Here is a 12235-nt window from a genome sequence, read left to right on the forward strand (position 1 = left end):
ATCCCCTTTATACGATTATATAACTGCTATAATAATGCTCCTATGTACAAGAATATAACTACTATAATACTCCCCTATGTACAAGACTATAACTACTATAATACTGCTCACTATGTACAAGAATATAACTACTATAATACTGCCCCCTATGTACAAGAATATAGCTACTATAATACTGCTCCCTATGTACAAGAATATAACTACTATAATACTGTCCCCTATGTGCAAGAATATAACTACTATAATACTGGCCCTATGTACAAGACTATAACTACTATAATACTGGCCCCTATGTACAAGAATATAACTACTATAATACTGCCCCTATGTACAAGAATATAACTACTATAATACTGTCCCCTATGTGCAAGAATATAACTACTATAATACTGCCCTTATGTACAAGAATATAACTACTATAATACTGCCCCCTATGTGCAAGAATATAACTACTATAATACTGCCCTCTATATACAAGAATATAACTACTATAATACGGCTCCTATGTACAAGAATATAACTACTATAATACTACCCTCTATATACAAGAATATAACTACTATAATACGGCTCCTATGTACAAGAATATAACTACTATAATACTACCCTCTATATACAAGAATATAACTACTATAATACTGCCCCCTATGTACAAGAATATAACTACTATAATACTGCTCCCTATGAACAAGAATATAACTACTATAATACTGCTCCCTATCTACAAGAATATAACTACTATAATACTGCCCCTATGTACAAGAATATAACTACTATAATACTGCCCCTATGTACAAGAATATAACTACTATAATACTGCTCCCTATGAACAAGAATATAACTACTATAATACTGCTCCCTATCTACAAGAATATAACTACTATAATACTGCCCCTATGTACAAGAATATAACTACTATAATACTGCCCCTATGAACAAGAATATAACTACTATAATACTGCCTCTATGTACAAGAATATAACTACTATAATACTGCTCCTATGTACAAGAATATAACTACTATAATACTGCCCTCTATATACAAGAATATAACTACTATAATACTACCCTCTATATACAAGAATATAGCTACTATAATACTGCCCCTATGTACAAGAATATAACTACTATAATACTGCCTCCTATGTACAAGAATATAACTACTATAATACTGCCCCTATGAACAAGAATATAACTACTATAATACTGCCTCTATGTACAAGAATATAACTACTATAATACTGCTCCTATGTACAAGAATATAACTACTATAATACTGCCCTCTATATACAAGAATATAACTACTATAATACTACCCTCTATATACAAGAATATAACTACTATAATACTGCCTCTATATACAAGAATATAACTACTATAATACTGCTCCTATGTACAAGAATATAACTACTATAATACTGACTCTATGTAAATGAATATAACTACTATAATACTGGCCCTAGCTACAAGAACATATCCTGGTGGAGCCATCTCTTCAAATAGGTTTTTTCAGCAGATGGAAACTCAGTCACTTTTCATTGAATAAAATATGTGATTAATGAAAAAAGTGCAATTTTGTATATACCATACTCACAATATATTGAATTTTAAGAGCTGAACTGCCAGACATTCGCAGAATCCTTCAATTGCAAACTTCGATGCCGCATAGATATCATTAAATACAATCCCTGCGTAATAAAAGAGACAACATGAAGCCACACATGCAGATAAAACCCCAAACTGACACTGTGGCTTGATAAATTATCACTGATAATCCCTCAGACAAGCAGCCGATTAACTGATTAACAGTTTGAAAGAAACAAGTGTTCCATTACCAGCAGCGCCTCCGCAGGCAGAAAAAAGAATTACACAGTGGGCATTACAATTTAGACAGGATTAGTCCTCCATAGCAAGAGATGCCCTTTGTGGAACACATTGACAAGCAAAAGGGTAACAATGTTTTGCACTTTTGACTTTCAGACTCCATATCTCACCATCCACTGCAGCTCTGAGTGTGAGACGACCCTCATTTTATAGACAATCATCTTGACTATCTATATATTGATTTGCGACTATTTAGCATATGATTAGTTATGCAGATTCTGGTCATGTCACTGCATTGTTACGGTTTTGCTCCAAAAAAAAAAATTATTTGTATTTTTGTTAGTATTTTCTAAATCCATTTTTGGCTTTCACCCCTCCTGAATCTCAATCAGATTCAAACAAGTCTTGACCGCAATCTGATCCCAGGTCTCTTCTACACGTTCCCAGTGTTGGTGTATACTGATCAGCTCACATGGGGATGTTTACATTTTATCTTCACCTCTACCCACAAGTGTTGGATTGGGTTGAGGTCTGGGGACTGTAAGGACAATCCAGCTCCTCTACTTCATTGTTTCTTCTCCAGTCTTGCCGTATGTTTCGGGTTGTTATCCTGCTGGAACACTATGTCGTCCCTTTCATACCCATAGTACTCAAGTGTATGAAGTATCTTATCTTGTAGGATACTCACATAGCTCAGCATTGAGACCACCATTGATCCTGGTCAAGTATTCAACGCCTTTGGCTGTGAAAAACTCCCACATCATCAGGCTTCCTTCACCAAACTTGACAGTTCCTTCAATTTCTCGATCTATTAGTGCCTTTTTCCCTTGTTCCCTCCAGACCCATTTGCCCCCATCAGAGCCGTCTATTGGCTTTCGTCTCATCACTCCAAATCACCCATTTCCAATCTTCCACTTTCCACTTTTTGTACTTTTTTGCAATCTTGAGCCAATGCTTTTTATGACAATATTGAAGTTGAGGTTTCTTCACCTTTTTTCAGGTCACCATTCCAGACTTGTGTAGCATACGTCGCACAGTGTTTGCATGGACGTCTGTGATCTCACTATTAGGAAGCAGATGAGCCGCCTCCACTGCCGGGTTTGTCGCCCCAGAACTGATAGACCTGGTGATGAGCGACTTGTTGACTCCGATATTTTGCTTGTATGTCCACCTATTGGTTTTTGGATAGATGGACAGACTTCATTTCATATTCTTCCTACTGTCCTGGCCTCACATGATGCAGTTTGGCAATTTTCTTGGCCGACATACTGCTATCGATGATCTGGATAATGCTGTTTTTCTTTTCTTGGGAAATCTTATTCATGGAAGCTCTTCAATTTGAACCGGTGACCTTTCGCTAGGGAATACTGCTGGGCAAACCCGAACTTTAAAGTTCGGTGTCCATACCGAACACCTAGTGTCCGTGCATGGACTCAGAACACGAACTTCTCAAGAAAGTCCGTGTTACTGTTCCAATTTGACCACCCGGATAAAAAGAAATAAAAAAAGGAAAAGAAGCAAAATAGGGATTAATTCAGTACAATTATACTTATCGACTTTCTGCCCAGCTGTCACACTATGGCCTGCTCAGTAAAGATTATGAATATTCACTGCTCCCCACCCACCCTCTGAGGTAGCGTGTATGATTGGTTGCAGCCAGACTGTTGGTGTGCCGGCGTCTGTGATTGGTTGCCCTTATCCTAGCTGTCTGCGTCTCAAAATGTAGTGTAAAAATAAATAAATAATTGGAAAAAATGATGTAGGGTCCCCTGTATTTTGATACCCAGCACAAATAAAGAAGACAGCTACTGGCTGCAGCCCCCAGCTGTGTACGTTCTCTTGGCTGTGTATCAAAATACGATGAATACCATGCAACTTTTTTTTTAATTATTTAAATAATGTTAAAAAACGACGTGAGGTCCACCCTAGATTTTGATACCCAACCAAGATAAAGCAGACAGCTGGAGGCTTGTATCCTCAGGCTGGGGAGGTCTATGGTTATTGGGCCCTCCCCAGCCTAAAAATAGTAGCCCACAGTTGCCCCACAATTGGCACATCCATTAGATATTCCAATCCTGGCCTTTATCACGATTCCCTGGATAGGTGGCAAAAAGGTTAATATAACAGGTTAATGACAGCTGTGATTTGTAAAAAAAATTACAGCTGTCAGCAAGCCCAAGGTTAGTAATAGGGAGGGGCTATGAGGACCTCCCCCACTACTAATCATGTAAGTAAAAAAAAATAAACACAAAACTCAGAGAAAATACTTTATCTAAAAACTAAACAAAAAAAACCCTTTTCTCCAATTTATTAACCCCCAAAACACATCTGCAGGTCCAACGTAATCCACACCACAATGTCACACTACAATCCTAGATCTGCTACATCCTGAGGGTGCAGTCCACAGTTACATTAGAAAACGCAACCAAGCACTACGGCGTCAGGGACATGTTAATGGAACTAATTCTTTGAGATCAATGACGTCAATGAGTTCACCTGAGATCACAGCTGTTGGTTCCCAAGGAACCCAAACTATGACTGCAGGTGAACTCTGAACTCACCTGTGGTGAACTCAATGAAATCAATGCCTGATTACTGGCTTAGGCTATATGTGCATATTGAGTATTTGGTTGCAGAAAATGTGCATCTCCTTGCAGAAAAACGCAATGCACTTTTGATGTGTTTTTCTGCGAGCAGATGCAGATTTGGAACAGGAATTTGCACCAATCTACATCTCCTGGTAGAAAAATGCACCAAAAGCATGATGCGGTTTTGACTCGTTTTTCTGCCAGGAGATGCAGATTTAGCACAGAAATAGTGTTGCACCAAATCTGCATCGCCTGTCAGAAAATGTGTCAAAACAACATCAAAACCGCATTGCAATTTTGCTGTGTTTTACTGCCAGTAGATGCACATTTGGTGCAGATTTCTGCGACACAGCTCTGCACCAAATCTGCATCTTCTGTCAGAAAAATGCACTAAAAAACTCAATCCGGTTTTAATGCATTTTTGACACATTTTCTACCAGGTGATGCAGATTTGGTGCAGAACTTCCTGCAACAAAATACTCAATGTGCGTACATAAGCCGTAATCTGGTATTGAGTTAATTGAGTTCACCTCAGGTGAGATCATGGAGTTCACCTGAGGTGAGTTCACTAAGCTCAATGAGTTCCCCTTGGGTGATTTCACCTGAGGTCACAGTGCTCCATCGTGTTTTCTAATGTGATCGCAAACTGTGACCTCATATGTAGCAGAGGTAGGATTGTTTTGGGACATCATGGTGTGGATTACATCGATCCTGCAGGAGTGTTTTGTTCCTTTTTTTTTTTAATTAAATGATTTTTCTCTATGCTTTGTGTTTATTTCTGTTTACTTACACAATTAGCAATGGGGGTGCCCCCAGCTGTCTGCTTTATTTTAGCTGGGTATCAGAATTGGTGACAATTTTTAAAAATTATTTATTTAAATAATTTGAAAAAGTTGCATGGGTCCCTCATATTTTGATACACAGCCAAGATAATCCACACAGCTGGGGGCTGCAGCCTTCAGCTGGGGGCTGCAGCCTTCAGCTGCCTGCTTTACCTGCACTGGGTATCAAAATACAAGAGACTGTATGCCATTTTTTCCAATTATTTTTTTTTTTACACTCCACTTAAAGACCAGACAGCTAATGTGAGGGCAACCAATCACAAATGCCACATGCCGCCAGTCTGATTTGACTGCAACCAATCACAGATGCTGTTTCAAAATATGGGTGGGGGAAGCAGTGCATATTAATGAGATTTAATGAGCGGACCTAGAAGCAGTGATACAGCAATGTGGAAACTCGAATATAATTGTCCTGCTTTAGTCCCCATTTTACTTCCTTTTGCAGTCCCCTAGCCCTTAGTAACACTATTTTATAACACTAACTTCAGGTTCCTTAGACTTACATGGGGTTCAGTGTCTGGGGTCAAGTCTGGTCACTAACTTTACTTTTTTTTAAGTCCTGCTGGACCCATCGAACCCGAACAGGTAGGGGTTTGCCCATCTCTACTTGCGAATCAACCTAATAACACACTGTGCTATTAGGGAATGTGAGAACAGGTTGTAATTTGTAGTATACAGAAAAAAAAAGATTTTTCAGACACCAGAAGCAAAACAATAACAATACAGTGACATGACAAGAATCTGCATAACTAATCATATACTAAATAGTTGTAAGTCAAATTGATGTATGAGAAGCCAAGATGATTGTCTATAAAATGAGAGCCTGAGAGTCAAAAGTACAGAATATTGCTCATCATTGCATCTTCAAAATATAAATCTGAAAATTGTAATTCGTATTCAGCCCCACTGAGTCAATAATTTGTAGGACCACCTTTCTCTACAATTACTGATGGCAGGTGTTTGGTGATTTGTCTCTACTAGTTTTGCACATCTAGAGGTGACATTTTTGCCCAATCAGCATTGTACACTCGCTCTCGCTCAGTGAGTTTGGATGAAGACGTCTATGAACTACAATTTTCAAGTCTTGTCACAGATGGTCAATGTGATTTAGGTCTGGACAGTGACTGGAAGGTGTCTTTTGAAAGTCTTTCGCAGCCCCTAACAGGTTTTCCTCCAGGATTCCCCTGTATTTAGCTCCATACATCTTCCCACCACCTCTGACCAGCTTCCCCTGCCCCTGCTGAAGAAAAGCCTCCCCACAGCAGAATACTGCCACCATCATGAGTGATGGTGGGGATCGTGTTTTCTGGGTGATGTACAGTCATATGAAAAAGTTTGGGCACCCCTATTAATGTTAACCTTTTTTTTTATAACAATTTGGGTTTTTGCAACAGCTATTTCAGCTTCATATATCTAATAACTGATGGACTGAGTAATATTTCTGGATTGAAATGAGGTTTATTGTACTAACAGAAAATGTGCAATCCGCATTTAAACAAAATTTGACAGGTGCATAAGTATGGGCACCCTTATCAATTTCTTGATTTGAACACTCCTAACTACTTTTTACTGACTTACTAAAGCACTAAATTGCTTTTGTAACCTCATTGAGCTTTGAACTTCATAGGCAGGTGTATCCAATCATGAGAAAAGGTATTTAAGGTGGCCACTTGCAAGTTGTTCTCCTATTTGAATCTCCTATGAAGAGTGGCATCATGGGCTCCTCAAAACAACTCTGAAATGATCTGAAAACAAAGATTATTCAACATAGTTGGTCAGGGGAAGGATACAAAAAGTTGTCTCAGAGATTTAAACTGTCAGTTTCCACTGTGAGGAACATAGTAAGGAAATGGAAGAACACAGGTACAGTTCTTGTTAAGCCCAGAAGTGGCAGGCTAAGAAAATATCAGAAAGGCAGAGAAGAAGAATGGTGAGAACAGTCAAGAACAATCCACAGACCACCTCCAAAGACCTGCAGCATCATCTTGCTGCAGATGGTTTCAATGTGCATCGGTCAACAATACAGCGCACGTTGCACAAGGAGAAGCTGTATAGGAGAGTGATGCGAAAGAAGCCGTTTCTGCAAGCACGCCACAAACAGAGTCGCTTGAGGTATGCAAAAGCACATTTGGACAAGCCAGTTACATTTTGGAAGAAGGTCCTGTGGACTGATGAAACAATGATTGAGTTGTTTGATCATACAAAAAGGCGTTATGCATGGAGGCAAAAAAACACGGCATTCCAAGAAAAGCACTTGCTACCCACAGTAAAATTTGGAGGAGGTTCCACCATGCTTTGGGGCTGTGTGGCCAATGTCGGCACCGGGCATCTTGTTAAAGTTGAGGGTCGCATGGATTCAACTCAGTATCAGCAGATTCTTGACAATAATGTGCAAGAATCAGTGACGAAGTTGAGGTTACGCAGGGGATGGATATTTCAGCAAGACAATGATCCAAAACACCGCTCCAAATCTACTCAGGCATTCATGCAGAGGAACAATTACAATGTTCTGGAATGGCCATCCCAGTCCCCAGACCTGAATATCATTGAACATCTGTGGGATGATTTGAAGCGTGCTGTCCATGCTCAGCGACCATCAAACTTAACTGAACTGGAATTGTTTTGTAAACAGGAATTGTCAAATATACCTTCATCCAGGATCCAGGAACTCATTAAAAGCTACAGGAAGCGACTAGAGGCTGTTATTTTTGCAGAAGGAGGATCTACAAAATATTAATGTCACTTTTATGTTGAGGTGCCCATACTTTTGCACTGGTCAAATTTTGTTTAAATGCGGATTGCACATTTTCTGTTAGTACAATAAACCTCATTTCAATCCAGAAATATTACTGAGTCCATCAGTTATTATATATATGAAACTGAAATAGCTGCTGCAAAAACCCAAATTGTTATAAAGAAAAAAGGTTAACATTAATAGGGGTGCCCAAACTTTTTCATATGACTGTATAGTGTGAGTTTTCCACCACACATAGCGTTTTGTATTTAGTCCAGAAAGTTCTACTTTTATCTAATCTGACCAGAGCACCTTCTTCCACCTGCTCGCTGTGTCCCCTACATGGCACTTTGCAAACTGTAAATGAGACTTCTTAATACTTTAAAAAATAATTTAAAAGGCCAGATTTGTGGAGTATACAACGATTTGTTGTCCTGTGGACAGATTCTACACCTAAGCTGTGATCTCTGCAGCTCCACCAGTCACAATGGGCCTCTTGACTGCTTCTCTAATTAGTCCTCTCTTTCCTTGGGATGTCAATTTAGGTGGGCAGCCATGTCTTGGTAGGTTTGAAGTTGTGCCATACTACTTCCATTTTTTGATGATGGATTGAACAGTGGTCTATGTGATGTTCAGAGCTTGGACTATATTTTTTCATAACCTAACCCTGCTTTTGTCTTCACCACAACTTTATCCCTGACCTGTCCAGTGTGTTCCTTGGTTTTCATGATGCTGTTTCATCTGTAATGTTCTTAAACAAACCACTGAGGCCTTCACAAAACTGCTGTAGATATTCTGAGAATAAATTACACACAGATGGACTCAATTTACAAATTAGATGACTTCTGGAGGGACTCAGAAGTTTATTTAGGGGTATCAGACTACATGGGGCTGAATACAAAGGCACGTCACAATTTTCACATTTATATTTTGAAAATATTTAGAAAACCCTGTATCATTTACTTTACGCTTCACAAATATTTGCGAGAAGTGTATAAGAGTATGTGAACATATCACAGTATCCATAGACTGGAAGATGTCTTACCATCACCAACAGTCTGAGATATCGTTGAGCTATAACATCAGCGTGCTACATAACCATATCTCACCTTGTAGACCCATGACGCTGCTTATAACCACAATGTGGCCGCTTTTTCTCTTCTTCATGGACGGGAGGAATTCTTTCACCAAGCGTACCACCCCAAAAAAGTTTGTCTCAAAGATTTTCCTCATGTCTTCCATTGAGAAACTTTCAATGGGACCAACTTGGCCTACACCTGCGTTGTTCACTGCAAACCAAACAACCCTAAAGTTACCGTTGATTCAGATTGACATGATTCCAAACCAATAATCCAAAACCAAATCTACAACTCCTCAACCATATTGATCACTTACGCAAGACGTCCACTGTCTGGCCAGGAAGTTCTGCTACGCATTTCTTCACCGATTCATCATTGGTTACGTCCAGCTGTCTGATTACCAGTGTCTTATTGAAGGTCTCGCCGGCTTCTGCTTCCAGCTTTCCACTCTTCTTGAGGTCCCTCATGGTGGCAATCACTGCAAATAGAGCAAGAGCTTTAGGTTAGGTTTAGGTCCTTCTCCACCAAATCAGCAGACCATCAAGATCTTTGAAGGGTCCGTCATCCACTTGACAGAAAGTTCTCCAACTTTGAACCTGAGACTATTGTATGGTTCTATTTGAATATCTCATTGATATGGAACAGCCCAGTTGGGTTAAAAAGATAAAGAGCCCTTTTTTTTTTTACCTGATTGAACCTAACAATTGGCCTACTGTCATGGGTGTGTCACGTGTGACAGACAGTCATGTGGTTTCTGGCCATAGAAGGACACAGCATTTGGCTGTGGAATATGCTCTGTGACTTTATATTGTTTCTGCTGTCAGTATTCATTGGTATAGGTAGCTTCCCTCCTGGATTAATCTCTCCCCCTTTTGGACCCAGCAGGAGCTCACCTTCCACCCAGCTGCTGATCATCATTACTTTCTTGATGCTTATATACCCCTTTCTTCCTTTGGACTGGTGCAGGTGATATTTTTCAGTTTATTCAAGGCCTGGGTGCAAGCAGGGGGCTTGTACTCCTCTGTGGTATTGTTGCAGAAAGTTCTGCTGAACTTCTACCTGAGTCATGTGTAGATAAGTAGTTCATGCATTTTCCCCCTGTGTGACCTCCTTGTTGTCTTCTATAGTGTTTAGTGGGGATGACGAACAGCTCATCCCATCCATTCCCTATTTAGGGTGCAGCACTAAGGATACCTAGGGTCAGGTATTTAGCTAGGCGCATAGATGCGGAACCTATCTAGGGTGGTGAGGGACCCCAGGAACAAGCAGTTGGTTTTATCAGGGGTCCACATCTTCCCTTTACCTAGTCACAGGGTTTCCCTTTCGCCATGCGCTTACTACTTCCCCGTACCTAGCGTGACACCTACCCCGATCTCCTTGATTACAGTCTTATCTCTTCTTTTCGACTGAGGCCAAAAATAAATTACTATAGTGTTAGGTATTACGCCCCTGCAGGAATTGCTAATGAAGATTTATCAGTTTGGGTTACAAAACACTTCACCTCATCCCCTGGGCTATCAGTGGGTATTAGTTGGCAGTCATATGGCATCTTAAGAGGCTTTGCGTTCAGAGAAAATAAGTCTCGAGAATAAACAGATTTGCTTGGAGCAAAAGGTCAGCGTCTGAGACTGAGAATATTTGTTACGAAAGCATCTTCTGGACAATCGAGAACTTCAAAATTAAAGGACCACTCCAGTGATTGGTTTTATTTTTCCCTTTTTTAGGGATCATGCCTAATGCCGGTGTCACACGGTACGATCTATCGTGCGATCCCAGGAGCGATCGCACCCGCCCCCGTCGTTTGTGCATCACGGGCAATTAGTTGCCCGTGTCACACAAAGTCGTTAACCCCTGTCACACGCACTTACCTCCCGAACGACGTCGCTGTGGGCGGCGAACATCCATTTCCTGAAGGGGTGGGACGTTCGGCGTCACAGCAATATCACACAGCGGCCGGCCAATAGAAGCAGAGGGGCGGAGATGAGCGGGACGTAAACATCCCGCCCACCTTCTTCCTTCCGCATTGCCGGCGGGACGCAGGTAAGCTGTGTTCATCGTTCCCGGGGTGTCACATGGAGCGATGTGTGCTTCCCCGATGTGTGCTGCCACAATAAACAACCAGCGCTCAGAAGAAACGACTTTTTGAAAATAAGCGACGTGTCAACGAACAACGATAAGGTGAGTATTTTTGCTCGTTCACCGTCGCTCGTAGCTGTCACACGCTACGATATATCAAACGATGCCAGATGTGCGTCACTTACGACGTAACCGCGCCGTTATATCGCCCGATATATCGTACCGTGTGACGCCGGCATAAGTCATGATGGTAGTGTCGCGGGCGGAGGAGGGGACGCCGCGCTCTCCCACTGCTCGGGTCCGGCTGCTGCGGCCTGCTGCTGCTCGGTGGCTCAAGCGATGGGCCGGATCCCGGGGACTCGAGCGGCGCTCCTCGCCCGTGAGTGAAAAGGGGAATTGGTGTTTTGGGATAGTTTATTGTCCGTGACGCCACCCACGGTTGTGGTGATTTGTTAGCACCACCGCTGCTCTGTATGGGGAGCCCGGGAGTGATGGTATGGAGCAGCCAGTTGTTGATGTGCCCTCCGTGGGTAGGGGTTGTGATGCTCCCGGGGCCCGGTGATGGGATTGGGATGGTGGACAGGCGGGTCTGGGGCCTGTGGAGGTGCAGGGGCGCAGGGGCAGCGCTGTGCCGCATGGCACGGAGGTACTCACTCAGCCAATAAACACGACACAGTTCTCGGTAAACAAACGGCTGGTTGGACGGGTCCCTCGGACGGTTCACGGTGCTGATGTTCCCTGCAGTTAGCGGTGACGGTCTCTTCCCTGCACCTATGTAAAGTCCTTTTGGTAGCGATGGGTTCCCACCGGTTACCCACTCCTCGGCTTCAAGCTGGGCCGAAGGAGCTCTACTCTTGCCCGCAGGCGCTGGCCCTGGGAAACTGGTGCCCTGGCGGTGGCGGTGTCTCCCCTTCACGGTCGGGCTGTTTCCTTCAATCGGGACTTGGTTGTTAGGAGACAGAGGTCCCCTTCACTGACGGATTTGGCAAATTATGGCGACTCCTAGCCTTGCCGGGATCCGAAAGGCCCCTGCCCTGGTGCTGACTGTTCTTCGTATACTGCTCCAGTACCGCCGGGTCACTACCCGTCCGC

The 12235-nt window shown here is 42.1% G+C and overlaps 1 protein-coding gene across 1 annotated transcript in view; it reads right to left on the reverse strand.

The window, feature by feature from the left end:
• Window positions 1-12235, reverse strand: part of RDH8 (retinol dehydrogenase 8) — a 44351-nt gene that overhangs the window by 13991 nt on the left and 18125 nt on the right. The window contains exons 2-4 of the mRNA XM_075346485.1: window positions 9384-9545; window positions 9098-9277; window positions 1595-1688 (exon numbers count right to left, since the gene is read on the reverse strand). Coding sequence (XP_075202600.1) covers window positions 1595-1688; window positions 9098-9277; window positions 9384-9545 — 436 coding nt within the window. The remainder of the gene's footprint in view (window positions 1-1594; window positions 1689-9097; window positions 9278-9383; window positions 9546-12235) is intronic.

The sequence above is a fragment of the Anomaloglossus baeobatrachus genome, chromosome 4 (assembly GCF_048569485.1).
Source record: "Anomaloglossus baeobatrachus isolate aAnoBae1 chromosome 4, aAnoBae1.hap1, whole genome shotgun sequence".
Classification (NCBI taxonomy): domain Eukaryota; kingdom Metazoa; phylum Chordata; class Amphibia; order Anura; family Aromobatidae; genus Anomaloglossus; species Anomaloglossus baeobatrachus.